Source organism: Cuculus canorus, chromosome 3, assembly GCF_017976375.1.
Source record: "Cuculus canorus isolate bCucCan1 chromosome 3, bCucCan1.pri, whole genome shotgun sequence".
Classification (NCBI taxonomy): Eukaryota; Metazoa; Chordata; class Aves; order Cuculiformes; family Cuculidae; genus Cuculus; species Cuculus canorus.
Window position 1 is genome coordinate 18,453,964 of NC_071403.1, and position 21,296 is coordinate 18,475,259.

General features: G+C 37.5%; 1 protein-coding gene across 1 annotated transcript in view; it reads right to left on the minus strand.

Annotated features, from left to right (window-relative positions):
• Positions 1–1,651: 1,651 nt before the first annotated feature.
• The window catches only part of ELOVL4 (ELOVL fatty acid elongase 4), a 39,649-nt gene continuing 20,004 nt past the window's right edge, over positions 1,652–21,296 (minus strand). The window contains exons 3-6 of the mRNA XM_009564767.2: positions 19,104–19,184; positions 12,184–12,355; positions 9,952–10,079; positions 1,652–9,453 (exon numbers count right to left, since the gene is read on the minus strand). Of these exons, the coding sequence (XP_009563062.1) occupies positions 9,178–9,453; positions 9,952–10,079; positions 12,184–12,355; positions 19,104–19,184 (657 nt within the window). The 3' untranslated portion in view covers positions 1,652–9,177. The remainder of the gene's footprint in view (positions 9,454–9,951; positions 10,080–12,183; positions 12,356–19,103; positions 19,185–21,296) is intronic.

Here is a 21,296-nt window from a genome sequence, read left to right on the forward strand (position 1 = left end):
ACAATCTAAGACACTGATTTTCTTAAAATAAACAACATTAGTAAGGAACAATGACGATGTTTGCTAATTTGGTTGCTTCCACTACTAAAATAGCAGAGGGCACAGAAAGAACAGAAGCAATAACCTCAGTGAGAACATCGTGGGGATTTTCCTTCTTTACTTTATCCCTCAGTGCTGAGGAAAGAGATGACAAAGTTGTGGTGAATGTAGTGACTTTAAGAATTTAATTATTTAAATCAAGGATTTAGGACACACCAAAAGCCGTGGTATTTTTTCTGAATTCCTGGTTTATAAAACATAGCTTTTGCAGCTAATGGCACCCTGGCCGAGTCACAATGCTGGAAAAAAAAGCTGTTGACTCTATCTACTTCCCGGCAGATTATGCAATTTTTTAGAATTTATAATTCAGATCCAGAACACACCACTCATCAGGTCAGAACAATGCCGAGAGCTAATCTTGGTGTCTAGCATTATGGTTACGAAGGGAGTTTTGTTCAGTGAAGGAGGTACTGTACAGTGTTCTGCTCCTGCTCTAACAAACAAAAAACAAGATCCATATTGCTTTAAGATGTTATGCTGCCAAAACTGTTACATCAAAATTTAAATTGAGAACAGAACCCAAAATCACTTCTCTGGCTAAAACGACATGCTCTTTTCCGTGTCCTTCAAAAAGCAAGTAAACCACTAACACTGAGTGCATCTCTTGGTAGTCTGGCATATGTTCCTAACCCCCCTCGGAAAACCATACATCAAGACATGATGTGAAGAAAATACTAAGAATATTTTGGTCAGACTAAAATAACCACTTAGGGCCCCAGTCAGTCACTACAATTCCAAACAAAATTTATTACAGATAAGTGAATGAATATTGAGTGCATCACCTAGTAGAGTTGCTGAGCAGTCAACTTCTAATCCTTACAAAGATAGCGCTCAGAGCCCAGTGCTGCTCCCTGGTAGGTGGTGGCAGGATCAGAGGATCATAAAGGCAAAGACTCAGGGTACTGAAAGAACAAGAAATCGCCTCAAAGAGGTGCCAAAAATGAGCTGAACCATACTTTTGCACAGTGACATGTAAGTATAATAAAATACAGGCTTGCATAATTTAGAATTCACACACTTGTCCCAGTGGTTCAGTTAAAGGATTTTAGTAAATCAGCACCTCTATAGCTTTCAATGGTATTTGGACAATGCCTTCCAGATTGGAGAGATTTATAGATCTGCCAGAGGGCAATTTATACAGACTGCTCATCACTATGGTACACACTTCTGTAGTGCTGGTACAACCACAGGCATTCAAGAGATTTCGAGCTAAGAGTGCTGCACACACAATCTCATGTCTGAGCCACCCCTTGTATTTTACTAAAGTAATTATAGAATCATGGTATAGTCCTTAAAATAATCTAAACAGAAAAAAAGATTTCAGTATTTATTTTTCTATTATCCAGATTTCTGAGCATGCAATGTGAGATGAGGTCTAGATGGTAAGTGAGCTCTTACAAATTCTGTTAGCATCACAGAGCGTCCTTACTTGGTGAAAGCTCCCACCGAAATAAGTGGAACTTCACCCAGAGATTATAAAAAAAAATCAAAATGTGAGGATGAGAATTTTTACCTGTGCCAGAAAATATTTACACTGGTTACCTGACTTTCAAATAAAAAACCCAAAAGTCAGATTTATATAAAAATCCATTTTTTATTGAACTCTGATCACAGAAGAGAATAGCTCAGTATAAAATCTCTAACAAAGTGATTTTATAGTGCAGTAAACTATTTCTCGCAGCCATAAGCTCTGGTTATGAGCATACAACACGCATTTGTATCATAGAATACAAAACTGGATTTTGTCCTGGTAGCCTGGTATTTGTTAAGCAGGAAGACAAAACTTAATAAAAGCTGATCCTTTTCCTAGCTTATAGTATCCAGAAAACTCAGTTCTGTAGCAAAGCTTTGAGATCATGATATGCGAAGTATTGTTACTACTCAACCTGCTTGGACTGTGCGGCTGCTATTCAGCATTTCAGACCATAAGAGAAGTCACTTCAAATGCCCCAGTGACAAATCACAGCAGTAAATTATTTCCTGAACATACAGAGCAATTTTCATCCAAGGAGCCATCCTAGCAGAGCAGAAAGGCATGCACAGTGGCTAAAGACAAAGGGGAAGTTTTCCATGACAAACTAGCTACTACATAAAGCCTGAGTTTCTAGAAAAGTAATTTGTTTGCTTGTTTTCACATTTAACTGAGTATTTCCAGCACATTTGGTTGATGTCAAGCAACTAAGAACTGAAAAGCATGCTAAGCTCTCTACACATACTGAAACCAGAACTACATTTTCTTCAAACTCTGTACCTCAAGCTTTCAGTGCACTGTTCAAACACCTCCAGCCAAGTCTGGCGATTTGAAAGCAGGCTGAACTGCAAAATAAATAAAACCTTTTTTGGCCCATGGACTTTTCCTGACCCTTCTGCCAAACGCGTGGAAGCCAGGTCAGACACCAAATCCCAGGTGAGTACCTGCTGTCCAGCAAAGAAAATTCATTAGGGGCTGGATGGACTCAGATTGCTGTTCCCTGTGAGCAAGAGCAGCACTTGAGGTGAAGCCAGTGTACCAGGTGATGCCATAGACTCAAACCCCTTAACTATATAACACTCCAGAGTCCATTTTGACATTTTACTCACTTGCAACTATTACAAGATCTTTCTATGAAGTAGAACTCACTCTAGAATAGTTTAGTAAGCAAGCATTTGACCTGAAGACACACGTACAAAAAAAAGAAACAATGCAATAACAGCTCTGCAAAATAGGTTTTTAGCAGTTACATAGCAATTTTCATCTTCACAGAGCTTTGTGGTATTGCAATAAGCTCCTCAGGAGCTCTCAAGATTATTAATCAGAAAATAGAGAGTAAATACTAATTATTTGTGGGTCCTGCCAATGCAGGACTACAACATTTTTCATTACTTCCACTACAAGCATTTCTGGTTAGATAAATAGATCTCTATCATAAGACAAAGAAGTTTTTATGTACTTCAGAATGCACTTATGCATAAGTACATAACTTGTATACTGTTACGGCATCTATAAATAATAAATACACACCAGTAACTGTTACAGAGTAGCCATTGAACTCCAGCAACATCTGGAGGCAAGGGCAAAAACTAGAGGAGCAACTACTCCATCCTCTGTAGCTTTTGGCCTAAGTTTTTTCTTGTATTTCTCTAGTTTTCTCTCATAAACACACTTCAAAAGACATCAGTATAAGATGGTTTTCAACATGAAACAAATTAAGATGGTATCACTGCAAGAGTAACAGTTCTCAACTTAAAGGTAAGGACAGACAACTTTTATCTTCGTGTTCTTTCAAAAATCAAAGATTTCTCTCATTTAGCAGACTAAAACCTACCTGATGCTGATTTGATAGACAGCAGTGATGCCATACAAGCTCATATCAATAAAAACACGAATAGCTTTTGCCCTCAAAGCTGTACGGATTGTGTGGTGTTCTGGCAGGACCTGCTGGCACAGTATTGACACAAAGAGGCCAGCGTTCACTAATCTGCCCCTGGATAACTGGTACCGCTGTGATGAGAAGAGCCATAATCTTGCCCATCAATAAGTATCTTTGCAGTTAAGTCAAATGCAACATCACTGACATATCAGGCAATCAATAGAAAAGTGTGTGCGCATTCATTAGGCTACCTGATAAGTCTCAAGCATAAAAAGACACTGAAAGGCACTAGTCCATGTAAAGTACTGTCTTCAGTACATGCCTCATTTGTGTCTAAGACCATAGCGCGCATTCACCCACTCTTGAGGCAACTCTAATGCTCTAAGCTGAGCAACCAAACAGATAAAAAAACATTTCTCCCAATCACAATTTTCTAGATGTTAAGTAGCAAGTGATACAATAAAGAAAACCAGACATGAAAAACAAAGTATCTATTCTATTCTGTCCAACCACCTGATGAAACTTGATCAGGTGTGCTGATTTTTAACTACTGCTGGGGAATAAATATTATGGAAAAGATGTCTGGACAGACTGCCTACCACCAGCATGTGTCAAACACTTTAAAGGACAAGCTCTGCTCTGAATACCTAGTGCATTTTCTGATTCCAGGGACAGTGTAAGCAACAGATTGAAGCAATTGATGCAAATTATGCAAGAGATAATTGATCACACTGTATTTTGCTATGATGGCAGACTTTATTCTCTACTACCTGACACCTGGAGTAGCTATTTGCACTTGGTGTCATCTGACACTTCCAGTTTCCCTCAGCCTGAAGATGACACTTGGTCCAAATGCGATGCAGCTACACATTCTGCACAGCCAGAATACAATACAGGAGCCTTGTGTTTTTGTTTAAGTGGACATTCTATTTTCAGTCAGCTCCTTAAGGGTGATTTCACAACCACTAGACTACCATTTTGGGTTAATATTCAAAATTACAAAGTGCCCATAATCTTAAAATGGGAGGACGTGCCACAAAAGTGTTTCTCTCAAACTTCTGGGCTACATAACAGATTACATTAGCACGACCTGCACAATACCGCAAAAATCAGTGAGCATTTCAAAGTCAGGTGGGGGACACAACATTCTATGGAATGCATAAAAACAAACTCAAACAGCATGAAAAAGTAAATTTTATTTTTATTGTTTTACAAAAGCATGAACACCTTACGCAAAACCAGCATCCTGAACCACACATTTCCCTCATCTTCCTGGGATATTGGCAGAAAGCATTTTCTCTGTTCTGTAGGGCTTAAACATACTCTGCTAAGGTAAATGGGAAACATCTCACTGATTTCCACAGTTTTGGCTGCTTACATTAGCAAAGGGGCCGACTCACCAGACCACAACACAATGAGATGTCATATGGGTGACTTGCTCTAGGTGCCAAACTGCTTAGTCTGTAATTCTAACCAAGATGAATACGCTATCCAGATAATTAAAAAGCTACTCATTCTTCAACTTTAACTGAAACAGATCTAATTTTAAGTACCAGTTTAAACATTATGACTCTCATTCCACACTAAATTCATGTGGGGCTTAACTTTATGCACCATGAACAGTTCTATCCAAGTTTTTAAGAGATAGTAAGTGTGCTCATAAGCTATTTTAGGAGTGAGACCTTTCAGCACAACAGCTATTCACCCCTTTCTTACCTGCTTCCCCAGCATATGGAAGCCAAGTGCTTACTCTGAAGAAATGTGCCCTAAGCTTAATCTGATAAAAAAATGTGCAACATTTTTATTTTGCTTTCATTTGTTCCTTCTGATCTGAAGCTGGAAGTAGTAATGGTCAAATAATCAAATAGGCCATTTATTTCTTTATTTTAAAAGTGTTTTGTTATATAGAGAACTTGATTTCTATGACTTTAAAGACTTACCTGGAGCAAATTACTCACACTGTTTCCTAAAATGTTCCCTACTATAAACAGAATATTTCCTCAAGATCTGAGTCGAGGTCCTTTCCCTCAGAATCTACGATGCCTCAAACTATTTACTGCACTGGGAGAAATGGCTCTGGCATGTCTGCCATTCTGTGTTTAAAATGACTGACAAATACTATTTATGTCTGCAAGACTGATACTGGATCAATGAAAAGGCTTCATTTTACTGCTCAAGCTGTAGGAACTGTTCTACTAGCTTCTGCCAACTTCACATTAAAGAACTATAATTTACTTCACATACTGAAAGAACTTGCCAGGAACCTATATATTTATGCCGCCACACACATATGCTATGTATGCATACACATATATGTACACACACATACAGATAATTTGTATTTATTTTACACTGACAAAGTGCTAAAAGAATCCAACAACTGTCACTGCTAGAAACGAGGCTAAATTAAACGGTATCACTTATATGGCATCAAATAGTCATGAGACTCCAGTCCAAGAGCTTCAGAACTGTTAGCAAAAATGTATCTTTCCTTGGCAAAAACAGAAAAGTTCCAAGCGATCTGAGTTTCACTTTTAAATAAATTGAAGCATTAAAAAAATAAAGAAAAAAACCCATGAAGTAGATTTTATAGTTTAAATTTCAATTCTGTGTATAGCTAACACACATTTACACATATATTCTAGAATTTTCATGGCAAAATTCTGAGGTGCCTTGGACTCAATGGTGACTTTAATGAATCTGGCATTTATCTCACATGTGCATCGTTGCCTCAAATTTTGAAAAAGAGAAAGCCGTACAAGTTCAGTCCTGTATTCTGTGAATCTGGCTGCATAGTCAGAAACAGAAGTATTGCACTCAAGACCATGCCTACAAAAAAATGCACATTTAATAAGGCCATTATATTCAAGACCATAATGGGACTCAAGTCACATGAACAATCAAATATATCATAGACCTAGGAAAGCCATATTGCAGAAGATGGACTCAAAGCAGCAGTGTTCTAGCAATTTAATAACTGATTTTTTTTTTCCCATGAAATGCCAATCTTTCAAACCCGTTTTAACTAGAGAACCAGCCAACACGATATGTTTGTATGCATGCATTCTCACAATGCATTGTTTCATTTTTTCTTAAAAGTTACCAAGTGCTGCAGAGCTCAACGGTAGGATTCTACTCAAGTTCTGCCAGTAAGGTTCAAGTTATCATCAATTTTAAGCAGCTTCTATGCATGACGAGGGGAGACATTTGATTTTCAGTTATTTAAGTATTTGCCGACATGCATAACATAAATATTACTTTACAAAGTGTAGCAAAGAATAATTGGACCTGTACTGGGATACTTCTCTGTGCTCTTTCAGAGCTAGATCACATTCACATAATCAGTTTATCTGATCTGGCTCACCAGAAGACAGAGCAAACAACTAATTCAACATAATACAAGGAATGATAGGTTTACAAGTTATCTGCCCACATCCCATGGCAAATAGAATCCTTTAGTCAAAGTGGGGTAAGCTACCTTGAATTTAAAAAAGGGCAAAGTGTATTCACACCAGCCATTACCTTGGAGCTGCAGGCATGCCGTAAATCTGCTAACTTGCTTTGTAGTTAATTGCTCCTTTAGCCATTCCAAAGTCTCCCAGTCAGCCAACATTTGGGCTTGTTTACAGGTAGTGGCATTTGTCCAGAAAGGAAAAGTAGCCCACTACCCCTTTTCCCTGTGCCACACCACATAAATACATAGAGTTATGCAAATGAAAAAAGCATCAGTACAAAGGCTGGAAGAAGCATAAGACACAGCAGACAGGAAACTTAATGGTCACATACATTACAGCTCACCAGAGACATACTTTCACGATCCTATATTCTGCCATAAAATCCACAGTGGTGGAGATTATGGATGAACTACCTTCCAGCTGAATCAACTCCAGCATTAGGAATTATTTCTAAATACAACAGACTATGACCAACCCTTTTTTTTCCCCTAGGACTTGTTTCTCAGGTTTAGACAGTTTTCAGTACAGAGACAAGACACAAACCTGAGACACAGAAGATGCTTAGTTAATATTAACAGACAAATGGATAATTGAGACAAGAAAATTATTACACGTCACACACTTTACACCTACAGCTCCATGTACTTTTTTTCTTCAATGGTAGCGTCACTTGCTGGATGCAAGTTTATCACTAATGATGAATGTGGTTTTTACCAGAGCTGGGAGGAATACATTTAGACAGCAATAATCTAAGCCTTGGAGTGATGACCAAGAAACCTGGGAGCTGGGGATATGGTTTCTAATTCCACTCCTGCCTCATACTCATTGCATGCTGAGCGGCTCAAAATGTCTTGCTTAGTAATCACATTATTTGGAAAAAGAATAACTCTTTCCACATTTTCTTCACAAAAGAAGACGTAAGAAGTCCATTAATGTATCAAGTAAGATGAAAAGTCATCTAAAAGGCTTCTATTTATGTTAGTAATTTTGACTAAAAAATTATTAGCAGAATCACTTTGTCAATTAGGTTGGCAAGAGCTGAGAATATTTTGGGAACAGAGTTTCAGAAGCCCTTCTTTGACATTCACATTAACATGGTGGCCCGACCGTTAGCAACACTTTGTTGCAAGTGTCTAAACAAATACAGTATTGTTGGGTATCAAGCAGTAGCAGCATTTTCAACATTTTTTGTTTGCTGTATTTAGTACTTATTAACTGAATTCTCTCTCCCAATAAAGTGACAGTCTCGTAGTTGTAGCATGACTACTCACACATACCGCATTTCTAAATGGAATTACGTATTGTTGTCTTCTCTCCATCATAATATTATCTTACCATTTTCAGTATCAGTCAGCACTGCAGGTTTAATGCAGGTCATGGACAACAAGTAGCAGCCCTACTTTTAACTACCTGCTTTAGATAATGTGTTGTTTCATATTTATACATTCTTAAAATGTTTTCTTCACTTAGTCTTACTAAAAGTACCGCTCCAAAATTTAGGTTTACATTGAAAAAGGTTATTGATGCCTTAACCAAAAAAATGACCCCCCAAATCCCTTTTACTCCCACAGGAAATCATATTTTCTCCTGAATTAGTGCTAACAGATACTTATATTCGAGGACTCCATATTTCAGAAACCAGTTATTTAATGCTCAGTATTCTTTCCAGCAGATGAAGAGGTAGGTATATTTCCACGCAAGAGAAAAACAAAACAAAACAAAACAACTGTAACAGACACTTATTTAAATCAAGTAATGTCTGAAAAGTGAAACACTGTTCTGACAGCACATAAATATAATGTGTCTGAAGATACTTTCCAAGGAGGACAAGAAAAGTTGCGCATTCTGATTAGATAATAAGTCATAATTTGAAATTTAATCAATTTCTGGAAAGAAAACACAAATATCCAAATGCTACTTCCTTCCCCTCCCTCCCCCAAAGAAATGGGGTGCCAGCAAAGCTGCCTGTAGTAATGGTAGTATTAACTTTTGGACTGCTAAGCATGGAGCCAATTCTAATTCTTCCTTATATTCACCAACACCAGCAGTCTACAAGTTTACACAGAGACCATAATGCATGATAATTACATAATTACAACAGAAATTCAACTTTAGAGGTGTTCTTAAAACAATCTTCATAAATAATGAAAGTATCTGTGTTCTAGCTCTTCGGTAACCTAAGGTTAATTGGTACAGATAGTGGTTTTTTTCTTCCTTTTATAAACCAAACTGGAGGTTCCTCACTGCCAACAGTGGTTAAGGCCTAGATCAAGTTATTCTCCTTTTGCTTTTCCCTTTTTCTGCTTTTTTCCATTTTCCACTACTGCATTATTTTCTGGTTTGCTTACTCCATTTGCAACAGCACCATTTGCTATTTTGCCATTCTTTACGGATTCCTTGGGCAGCTTATATGTCCGATAGTAGAAGTTACCAAACAGGAAAATGAAGGTGACAGCATAGAAAATTACACCCCAGTGCATCCATTTAGGGAAAGGACAATCAATATAAATAGACAAAGCTGTGTGGCCAATAGTCACATGGAACTGCACCTGAAAGACAGAAAATATAGAATCAAAAAGGTCTGGATATATTCTGTAGGTCTGACAACATCAATGTATACTGATGCGTTAAGTTATGAAAACTGTTAAATTGGGAGCTGATAGGGAAGCTCTTATTTGGTTGTCACATCAGCCACGTGCACCTGTTTGACCAGGGACATCAACTTTATTGCACCAGTTTTCAGAAATAGAAAAATGAGAAGATATTCAGAGATCTGGATATTCTCTACTTTTCGAACAGGTTTTTGCAATTCAGTTGAAACAACCAGTGAAGTAGTATTAGACTTTACTGACACAACTCTTATCCGTGCTGTGTATTTTTTGAGAAACGAAATAAAGAATTCTATCTCCCAGAAGTATTTTAACTGAAGCTGTGAGAATTTAACAGCTAAGAACTTTTGGAAGGAGCAGCATCTGTTCCAAAGCTCTCCAAATGCAAATCCACTTAGAGACAATACCTTCTGAGATAAAGGGAGAAATGTTACTTACCAACTGTAATATGGTCAAGTATCGCTTCCACCACAGGTACTTCTGAAATTTAGGGCCACAGGCAGCTAATCCGTAATACATGTACATAATGACATGAATAAATGCATTCATCTGAGCTCCAAAAAAAGCTGTTGAGGAACAGAAGGTAAGATTATCATGCAATTCTGAAAAAACTAAAGAAGTCTTTTCTAGTACTCATGTGATAGTAAAAATTACAAAGTATAGGACATGCTATATATAGATGGGCTTCCATCTTTGAAATATTCAAAAGTATAGTACAAACATGACTGCCAACATGTGCTGACACAAACACCTGTGCATGCAAGCAGCATACCACATCTTTCATGGAACTACTTATGCAAAAGCTTTTCAAAAGATCTTTGTTGAACAGACATAAATCACATGTATGCTACAGTAACAAATGTAGTATAAGTGTAACTGTTTTGCTCAAAGATTATTAAAAGCAATATTTGACAATGTATAAAGTTCTGAATTCATATCTTTTAAATTATATTTAAATGCACAAGGTTCACTTCTCAGCAAGACATCAAGAAAGTCATGTGGAAGTCTGATTAAAGAGGCCAAAACCCACATAAAGTAAAACTTTACTTATGGTTCTAAATGTTTAAGAGTATAGCCAAGTGAGTCTGTCTAAACTGCTTATCTTTAGTTTCCTTATTTATGACTTAAGATATGCAACATTCTTAAATACATAAATATGTAGTATAACTTTTTCTAGAATCATTCATGCCAGAAACAAAGATGACAGTTCTCATTTGCATTAAAAGCATCATTTGCTCTGTCAAGATTAGCAGCCATATAACAGAAACAAATTATATTTTGTTAAAGTATTCTTACATTGCCAGAGGGGCTCAAAAGAGTTGTGATACATAAGATTAGGGCAATAAACACAACAGCTGCTGACATCAAACTGTTCAGGTGCTCATGTGGACTAGACCCAGTTAGTTAAAATATGGTCTAGCTTATAATAGATCTGCCCATGTAAGCAATGTGCTATAAAACTAGAAAAGAGAAGAACACAGATCTATCTATATTTATGTAGTAGTATTACATAAAAGCAAAGAGTGATTGCTGCTTTTCCTTTTGCAGGGGCTAGAAGAACAAAACCCGAAATAAATTTGAGAACAGTTGCAACTGTTGTGCTGAACGCTGCAGGAATTTATCAAGAAAAATCTGAAAAGGCAACGGAGGAGAAGACATTTTGAGATATGAAGGGAACTTCCAAGTACGCATCCAATCTTCAATAAACATTTTATAGGTGCAATAGCCAATCAAGATCATGAAACCTTGGTTGAGTACCTGTGTCCTGCAGATTACTTGAGAGAAATTCAAGCTTACAGGATATTTATAGGAAATGAGAGCATTCCCCCCCATGCATTAAGTATTAGCGTGGATTGACAAAAACCCTTAAAATATTAGTCTGTTGTGCTATGGGTTCTTTTTCTTTTCAGTGACTTAAGCTTACAAAGCACATCACAAGCAAACCAGGGTATTTTCCCTGTACTCTCAGCTCTGTAGTGCCTATAAATTGAGAGAGACAAGCCAAAACAATAGGAACAAGGGTACAATGCAGGCAAGGGAGGATGTGGCAAGTACAATGAAATAAAATTCTTTGATGGGGGCTTTGGAAAAGATGCAAGGAATAAAAAAAGGCTAATAATGAGTTATAGACTTGTCACTATGAATAGGTCTTAAAAGTTAATTGACAGATTTATTGTCTCACCTTCAAGGGAAGGTTTCAGAATTTTATACATGCCTCTTTATAAAAAAGAAAGCAAACCCCTGACTCAGATATAATGCCAATATAATGACTCCGTTAACTTCATTACATTTGCACACAGATTGGGGCCCATAATTAGATTTTGCAGTTCTCCGTATCTGCAAAAATTAAAGTTAGGCAAGACACGTTCACCCTTCTATTTCATACACAACAAGGAAAGTTTTGAAAACAGAACTTCAGGGTTGAAATTGATGCCCATGATGAAAAAAAATTTTGCAATTCATTAGATTAGCACCCTGTTATCTTTTCCTCCCCCACATTTCCCACAGAGGAAGACTGTGTGCATTACAGCTACTGCACTGCTTCAGTGCTACTTAAATAGTCGTGTATATTATAGTGTTAAGTCTACAAAAGCATTTTTCTATTGATCCCAAACAATAATAATTCTCCCTTATGTGCAGTCAAAAGACAATGGGAGGAAGGGAACTCACCTTGTCCACCTGCAACCCACTTAATACCAATCCACCACAAGGTGAACATGGTGAAATGGTGATAGACATGAAGGAAACTGATTTGGTTAAATTTCTTCCTCAGGATGAAGAATACTGTATCCAAATATTCAATTCCTTTAGAGATATAATACCACCATAAAGCAGCAGCTATCTGCAATAAGGGAAAAAAAAAAAGACAACACAGAACTATTAGTAATTCTAAGTTGAGTGAAATAAAATTCTCTCCACCTACCTTCCGTAAGAGAAGAACCTCTCTTCTTTCCCCAAATCCTAGTAAATGCTGAGGTGGAGCCATCAATTGTCAAATGACAATAACAACAAAACCAGTACTCCATTAATCTATTCTGAACACAGAGTCTACAGCTCACAAATCACTACTGTAAAAAAGAGCTAACATAATTAAAAGCTTTGCCATCTCTAAACAGTTTACCAGTTAAACACAAGGAGTTTGTGCCCTCATTCTCTGTCCTAACCTTTGCAGGAGAAGACTACCACAGGGCTTCCCATACTAATGAGGCAACACTTTGACGAGGTCAGAACAATGAGGCAGAAATATGATAAAAGGAAGCTGCAGGGGTTGAAACCTTATATATAATTCTTTCAGTACCACAGGCACGTGAGTAGGAAGATAGCAAATCACTTTTACAAGCCAGATGCAGTATAGATTTCACATCCCTTAGGGCAATATTCCCCCCTGCTTCTTCTGGCCTGCTCTGCATTCCCCGCTGGAAACCAGCATTCCTCCAGTGGTTTTGTGCCTTCCAGGGAACAGAAGAAAGAAGACCATGGGAGCAACACAAGCTGCAGAGACATAACTCATCCACCCAACTATGCTGTGTTACACAGTCAAAATTCTTTTTCTAATCCACCCATAACTGTGGATCTTGCCAGAGATGCAACATGAATATGGCTTCCTGATGAAACCAGGATATTGTTGTATTATTTGAGTCCAGAAGCTCTGCATAGCAATTTGCTAATACTATGATATGGGGGTATGGTGGTGGTACTTCCTTCCAGATGCCAATGCATAGCAACATGTCTAGTTCCTGGCATCATTAAGTCATCAAGCTCATTATGCAAGGGTGGGACCAGAACATATGCCAGATGGTGACTCACACATAGAATGAGAAAAAAAAAAGAACTGGAAATGGCACTGCCAGCAAGAAGAACAGGCAATGTCATAAACCATCTATTTGTAAGAAGTTCAACTGATATTTCAGGACTCATCTGATGGCAAACATGGCTTTTTTACCCTAACACAGTGTGAAATACCTCCACCACCCCCTTAGTCCCCATGGGAGACATAAGAGAAAAATTGAGAGAGCAGCAGCCCAGCCCCTCCCCTCAAATACACACGTACTGTAAGGCAAGAGAAAGAAAGGGGAATAGGGAGAATGACCAGTACAGAGCAATGCTAAAAACCTGCATGGTGTTTTCCTCCACCTCTCCAAACTAGTGGGAAAGGAATGTATCTCTCCTCAGAGTAAGTTTGTCACAGCCAATAATCAGACTGGGGAACATTTTAGGAGAGCTTACAGCAGAGGCAAAAAAGCAGCATGGGAGCAGAAGAGTGCCGCAGATCTGCATTGCAGACTCTGCAGTTTCCCAAAGGGACTGCACAACTTACTGTTGCCAAACTGCAGACTTCTGTGTATCCATTACCGAATACCCTTCTCGCTCTCTGGATGTGATTCTACGATTTAGCCTAATTTGGGTCTCGGAAGAGGAGGCAGATTTTTGTCAATTTGTTTTTTTATAAAGATACTAATACCTGTCAAAGTCTGAGAAAGGCGACTCCCACAGAACTTGGAGTTCCCAGACACACAGCCAAGCTGCAAGAATCACCAATATATATGTTGCTCAATATCCAGTATAGTTCTGGATAGGTATCGAGGTGTTTAATAACACCCACATCAAGGCTTTGTCTCACGCTCAGAGATTAGCATATAGTCCAGCATCCTTCACAGATCTTTGCTAAAGCTGCATCTCTTAAATAAATTAAGATAAGCATCTTTTCATCTTCTGAGTTAACAATAAAAGCTTTGGACTGTGTCCATAAAATGACAAACCAGGACTACAATACTAAGGCTCTTTGGAGGTCCTTCCGAGAAACTTTTAAGGAATCAATAGGTCAGTTAAATCAAACTGCCATAAAAGCTCTTATAAAGCTGCTGTGCATTTTGTTAAATAAACAGTGTAACAGTGAGCCATGCTGTACCACATAGAGCAAAAATGTAAGTGGAGAAAAATCCAACGAAAAAGCTATGTTGTATTCCCAAGATCCCACAGATTCACTATACGTTCCTGCACAAGGAATTTAACCCACCTCCTTCCTTTCCTTTTGAATTCCACATGCCTTACACAGAAAACAATTACAAACCGTTGATCAAAAACTACTGAAGTTTTGATCACAACAATTCCTGTCACTTAAGAACAAAAGTAGCCTCTGTTTCTTTGCAGGATTATACCTGCTGACTTTTTGGTTTCCATACGATTTTTTTTGCCTGAAAGGTCTTTCACTGTCTTCCCATCATCAAACTTTACTACTGTTTATTCTCAGACCTGACAGGTTTGGTGCACTGATCTGTCTCAGTGCTTCCAGTGACTTATGCAGGCGTTCAGATCATTAGCTTATAGATGCAGAAAAAAGTGAAACGGTTAAGTCATTTGCCCAAGGCCATGCATGCAGTCAGTGACAGAGAAGGGAAATAAACTAGAACAATACACTGAGGTGTAAGCTACGTCAGGAGCAGATGGCTACTATTAAACTACTTCTACAAAGAATCAGAAGTTAGGACCTAACCTTTAGCGTTTCTTTGGACTCACAACGAAGGAAAGATTTAGCTTAAAAGAAATTGTGCATGAAAAAGGCATATTCCTGAAATGAAAATACAAGTCATAATGATACCTTTTCTGACAATTTTCATATGCGTCAATCTAAGTCTGTTAAAACACCAGATGGCAGAGAAAGATTACATTACAGCCTAGGATTAAGGAGGTCACCAAGAGGTCCAATCCCATAACCTCTGCCTGTTTCAGGGTTTTTGAACAGAGGGCAGTTTTAACACGGGACTCTGTTCCTGCAATCTCCCTCCCCATTTCAGGCTGTGATGGTTATCCATTAAGGGAATGAAGTGATAGGCATTTCTTGGAAGGTAAGAGTAACGTGTAAAATAAAGTGGCTTTAAAAGATAATTGTTTTCCCTGCTTCAATTACAGAATTTTGTTTATAGGTCCACAAAGTCTTTTTTGTTAAGTTAAGCTCTGTTTTCATAGAAGTTTAAAGCAAATTAATGTTATATTTCTTTCTGAAGAGGAAACTACTCAAGCTCTAGACATAAACATAAACAGTGCAGATTATAATTACAATACAGAAGACAATCATAGCTCAGTTGATGATTACAATTAGCACACTTAAAACCAGGAATTAATGCATACATCCCCAGATTCCTAATTCTCACCTCTTCAGAAATACTAATAAAATAGATGAACCTTGACCTGGGAAACAAGGACACACAAATCTAAGCAGAGGGTGAAAGTGACTACTCACAGACGCTAACATGCCTAAAGTTAGACAGCATTAGGAAACTGTTCACTCCAAATACTGTAGCTTCCAAACAAGCTCTACAAAGCATGGATTGAACACCTCAGCCCTTTGCAATTATTATTATGACACCTAAGTTGTAACGAAAAAAATTCTTTCAAGATGCAGCTGCAGCTCCTTCAAAATCCTTTCTTGGGAAAATCTCCTTTTCCTTTCTTGCCTACTATTAACATTTTCTTTTCTACATACAAACAATTACAAAACACACTCCCCTGCCTTAGTCAGTAAGGCGGCTACCTACTACACACACAAGATAAGTCCTTTAGAAAGGAGATTATTTCTGCAACTGTGGAATCTAATTTCCATCCCCTGTAACTATGGCATCCATAATAAATTCCATTCCCGCTTGCTCCAGTCATCTATTGCTTCTTACAGAATAACAGTAAGGGGAGCTTGGATGAGATTAACAGGTGTAAGTAGGTTCAAAACACTAAGTAGGAGGACCAACTTCTTCACTACCTACAGAAGCACGTAAGCTACCTACAGAATTAAACGCCAATGAAAGATAGAAGCTCAATAAAGCTGAAGAAAATGTACAGACAAATTAACGGACGACCAGCCCCCTAAAAAGTGGCAAGCCAAAGAGGCTTTTTCTGCCTTAAGAGATCCATGAGCTGCAGATCACTGGTATTGCCAGACTATATGAGGGAAGTGTCACCACATGCCCTTACACTGTTCTCTTGAAATTACCACTGACCTACTGTCTTGACACACAACATGGGCTGGAGAGTAGAGGAAAGATTCTCTGGCGTTCACCATAGCTGAACTTTTTTGTTTGTTTTTTTTTTTTCGTAACAGTTTACCAACTCCTTGTACTTGAGAAAAAAAGATGGTTTATTGACCTCTCATTTTGAGAGGGAGCTTTGCTCAAAAGGTGGCCACTACATGGCAACATCACAGTGGCTTATTCCAAAAAAAGACAGAAACAGAGGTCATACCAGGGCTCTAAGTTTTCATTTAGACCACCATATGCAACTAGTTTCAAATTTCTCAATACTTGTTCCAGCTTTCTAAGCCACACAATAAAATCTATGAAGCTCTTGCTCTCCAGAGCATGCTCCATAATGCTTTCTGGGCTCAATGATGTTTCCATTTTAACTAGTCCCATTCTCTTTCATCTGACGAATATAGGAGTTATTTACTCATCCTCTTACAAATAAAGTCATTGCATTTGTAATTAATTCTACTGCTGCAGTGCAGCCTGGTGCCAATAGATAAAAGACATTTAGTATTAAGATCTATTAAAAAGAAATGAAAGATCAAATACAAGGTTTATCAATTCTAAACTCAAAACTGCAAAAAGGAGCCCACATTTACTTACATTTTAAAAATGCGTTTGCAGGTTTTATTAAGAAAAATGATGGTGAAAGGAATCTTGAGGAGGTTTGGGGTATATTTTTTTGTCCTAAAGATTTAAAACCCAACAACCTACCTTCAAAATGCAGAGCATGATACACTGTAAAACAGGCCAGAAACATATCCTAGATTCTTTAGTTAGACAAAGCACACTTGTGGAGCATGTAGTTTTCTACCTCAGACTTATTTACCTAAATTGAGAATTCATTCAAAAGAATTACCAGAAAATAATCAATATAAGGTTCCTAATCAAAAAAAATACTATAAAGCTGCTGCAACAACTTGAGAGAGCTCAACTCTCCCAGCTGCAAACTGAACATGTTGCAACGAAAAATTTTTAGAAATAAAGTTTATGCAGATCCACAAGTTTTCACAAAAACTTAAAATGTCAGGAAATCCAAAGAGTAAACGTTGCTAGAGCACACTTTCTTTTCTGGGCATATCATATGCAATAAATAAATTGTGGAGGTAATTTTGCCTTTATTTAATGGTATAATAACATTTTTTGTCATAATTAACAAAACAAAAGATAACTCTTTTCAGCAGGTCTAACCCCCGCACAGTCCCCCATGAACAAGTCCACCTACAAGTGAAACTATGAAATAGAATTTTTGCATACTAGAACTCTCCACTTCTTGTACTTAGCTATTATAAAAATCCCTTCAATATATGTTATACCAGTCCTCAACATCATCCAGCTAAGCACAAGCGCATTTTATTTTCTTATCGACTGAAAACCAAATGATGTCAAACATTTATTATACTATGCTACACTTCGTTTTTAAGGAAGATTATTAACAGAAGTGTTCTAGTGACTGAAATAGTGAGTGCACTGTATTTGCAAAGGTGAAAGACAGGTGACTACCATAAGGCCAACAAAAATCTACACAGAATTGTTCTGTATCAGCTATTATACATAAGGTGTAAGACTCAGACCTTTTCTTCTCACTGCCACACCTGCCACGTGTACAAACTTTTGAATAATGCTACTCATCAACAGCCACCTTGTAGACAGACATTTTTTTAAATGTGTTATAAATATTAGATGTATTTAGATTATAACAGATTTTCATTTTTGCCCCATCTCTGGAGGTGTTCTAGACCAGGTTGGATGGGGCCTTGGGCAGCCTGATCTAGTGGGATGTCCATGGCAGGGGGGTTGGAACTGGATGGGCTTTAAGGTCCCTTCTAACCCAAACTATTCTATGATTCTATGATTCTGTGATTTATCACATTTTCAGAAACATGTTCTAATCTGTAGATGAAACTTGCAAGAACAGCTGAGAGATTCTCAAGTGTCAGCTCTATCAGAAGATAAGGTTTAATACACAAGCTAATCAAAAGCATTACAGAAATTAACAATCATCTGCACTTTGATTTTAAATTGAATGCTTTCCAAAAAACACACATTTGAAATCTAAGCTTCTGCAATGAAATGTACTGATAATACATTTACCAGAAGTCAGCAAGCCCTCATGAAGCCAAACACGGGTAAAGGAGACAAAAAGTTGCCTCACCAGTATGAGGGAAGTGCAACCACAGTATACGCTGACAAATCTTACCTGCTTTGATCTATCTATAACACTACACTTTTACTGTGGTTACTCTGGTATCAGAAACTTCCGCAAAGTCTAGGATCCAAAGTATGCATACAAAGTTTATCCTGGACTGTTCAATCGTGAATGAAGCCAAGGATGGTATCTTTAAGACTACCCGTACTTGTAGCAGTCAGATGAAAGTTAATGCAAATACACTACTGCACTTTGATTACACCTGCTCTGTGCAGCCTAGTGAAACCTGAAGAGGTTTGTGAGAACATAATGGAATACAGTCGTGGCTGATGGCAGAACTTTGGAAACGCTGTTTTCAGAGTTTAAATCACTATGTAGTGGTATATATTACACACATTCACATAGAAATACAAAAAAGAAATACTCACCCTAACTTCATAAACATTATCTGAATAATCCACGGTCTGGCAGACATAGCTGTAGCCTCGAGCTCTTGATGACAAAAACAGCTGAAAATATTGAGTCATACATTAGGTGTATATAAAAACACGCTCATAACAATTATCAGCAAATTTTTTGCTATGTCAAACTTGCCTGAACAGAAATATTTTAAATATCTTTATCGGCCCTGGCAACACTATGAAGAAAGACAACATCTAGTTCTAACAACCTGTTGTTACACAGTACCTATTTTTTTTTTTCTTGTAAATTAAAAGGAAAGTACTCATTTTTCCCTACATATATCTGCACGGACTAATATAGCCCTATACAAATTAGTAAGAATTGCAGCATGGCTTTAATTTATTTGAACACGAGTACTCCCTCTGATGGCTGACAGGAAATACCCAATTGCTTTCACTATGAATGACAGAAATGTTATTCCCGTGATGGATTAGAGTGAACTTTCTCCAACAGACAAGGATTAGATAATTTGGATCTACTATTCTTAAAACAGTGTATCAACCAAAATACAGAAAAAAAGGCCTGAACAGCCAATGCTGAGCACCCCTAAAACATATTGAGAGAAACTGGATGAAGAAAAAGTTCCCCATTTTGTGTCAACAGAAATAGCCTAAAGCACATGAAGTGATTCTGTAGGACTACTCCAAATAAAAGCACATTGCAATAACCTCAACAGGAAAAGATAAATGTGACATTTGAGCAAACTCCCGTTGGAAAGAAGAGCACTTGCCTAGAGCTGCACAAGATTCAATTAATATTTCTAATCTTGACATTCATAAATATCATCATCCAAGATAGTATAAAGCCAGATAATTGCACCTTGTTAAGGATTAAAAGAAACAGTAGTGGAGCAGACATAACCTGTAAATTGTGAGCTCCTAAACTAAAGAAGGGTGATACAAAAAGATGCCCAAAGTAAACATAGGTAGGCACTGACTATTCTTACAGCTAACCTGAATTCCATCACTTTTAGACTGAACTCAAGTTTACTTTGGTATGTCAACTTGCACACAGCACTAGAAATGCAGAGATGCATAGACAAGTGTTATGTGTAAAGAGACAAGTGTTATGCAGGTAAAACCAACGTACAGAACCTTGTGAAACTCTGGACTTATTTACTGTCTGTTAAGGAAGGAAGTGAAAGAACTGTCCACAGAAAGGATCCCAAGAAAGAAATTTAACTACTTTTGGATCATCCAAGTCAATTTACGAACTGCTGTTTACATGACTACTCTCCAGAGAGGTTCCACACAAGCATGAGAACATTTGACAACATAAGAAGAACAGGCAAAAGTTTAGTTGGCACCATTTCAGAAACTAACCAATCTCTACTGTGACCTACTGGGTAACCTGTCCAAAGTTCATTTGGCAAAAGGTGGTAAACTGTCTTCACCAGACCACTTCAAAGCAGAATGAGAAATTCAAGATTTTGTTGCAAAACAGGGGCTACATGTCTGAGACTTCTGCATATTCTAAGCAAGATTTGTTCCTAACTTGAATTTGAACTTGAGTTTAACGCATGAGAGTCTTGAGCTATACAACCTCGCAGCACTTTATGGACTTGCAATTTTAACATCAGTTATCACAGAAGAACAACACAGCTTGCCATCATGATGATTATTTAATTAACATTTAACATTCAAATTCTGTTCTCACCAATAATTGTAAACTTTACACTCATTCACAAAATACAAACTGTATAACATTTTACTCCTAGTAGTTACAACAGTGGCACACTGATATTGTAAACCTCACACAGACTGAAGCAGATGTTGCCTGGTTAAAGAGAGTAATTGAAACTTGAATACTTTCCTCCTATTAGTCTCTAAGATCTAGAAGACATTTCCTGTTAATATTGCATCCATAGCCTTAACATCCATTGAATAGCAATCTGTCATTTGAAACAGTAGGAAACTAGAACCTCTGTCTGTATCTAAAATTCAGAGCTTTCAGCCTATCAGTAGCAAATGTGCATTTGCAGTCTCATCCAATTTAATGCAAATTTGGTTATTTGGAAATGCCATGTAAACACATCTGTTATCCTATAAGCAATATAGTTTTGAAAATTAATTGACTATGAGTCTGGTATAATTTAGCTTATGGATAAACCAAACCAATTTAAAAGAATAAGTGAAAAGGCCAGACATGAAAAAAAAAAA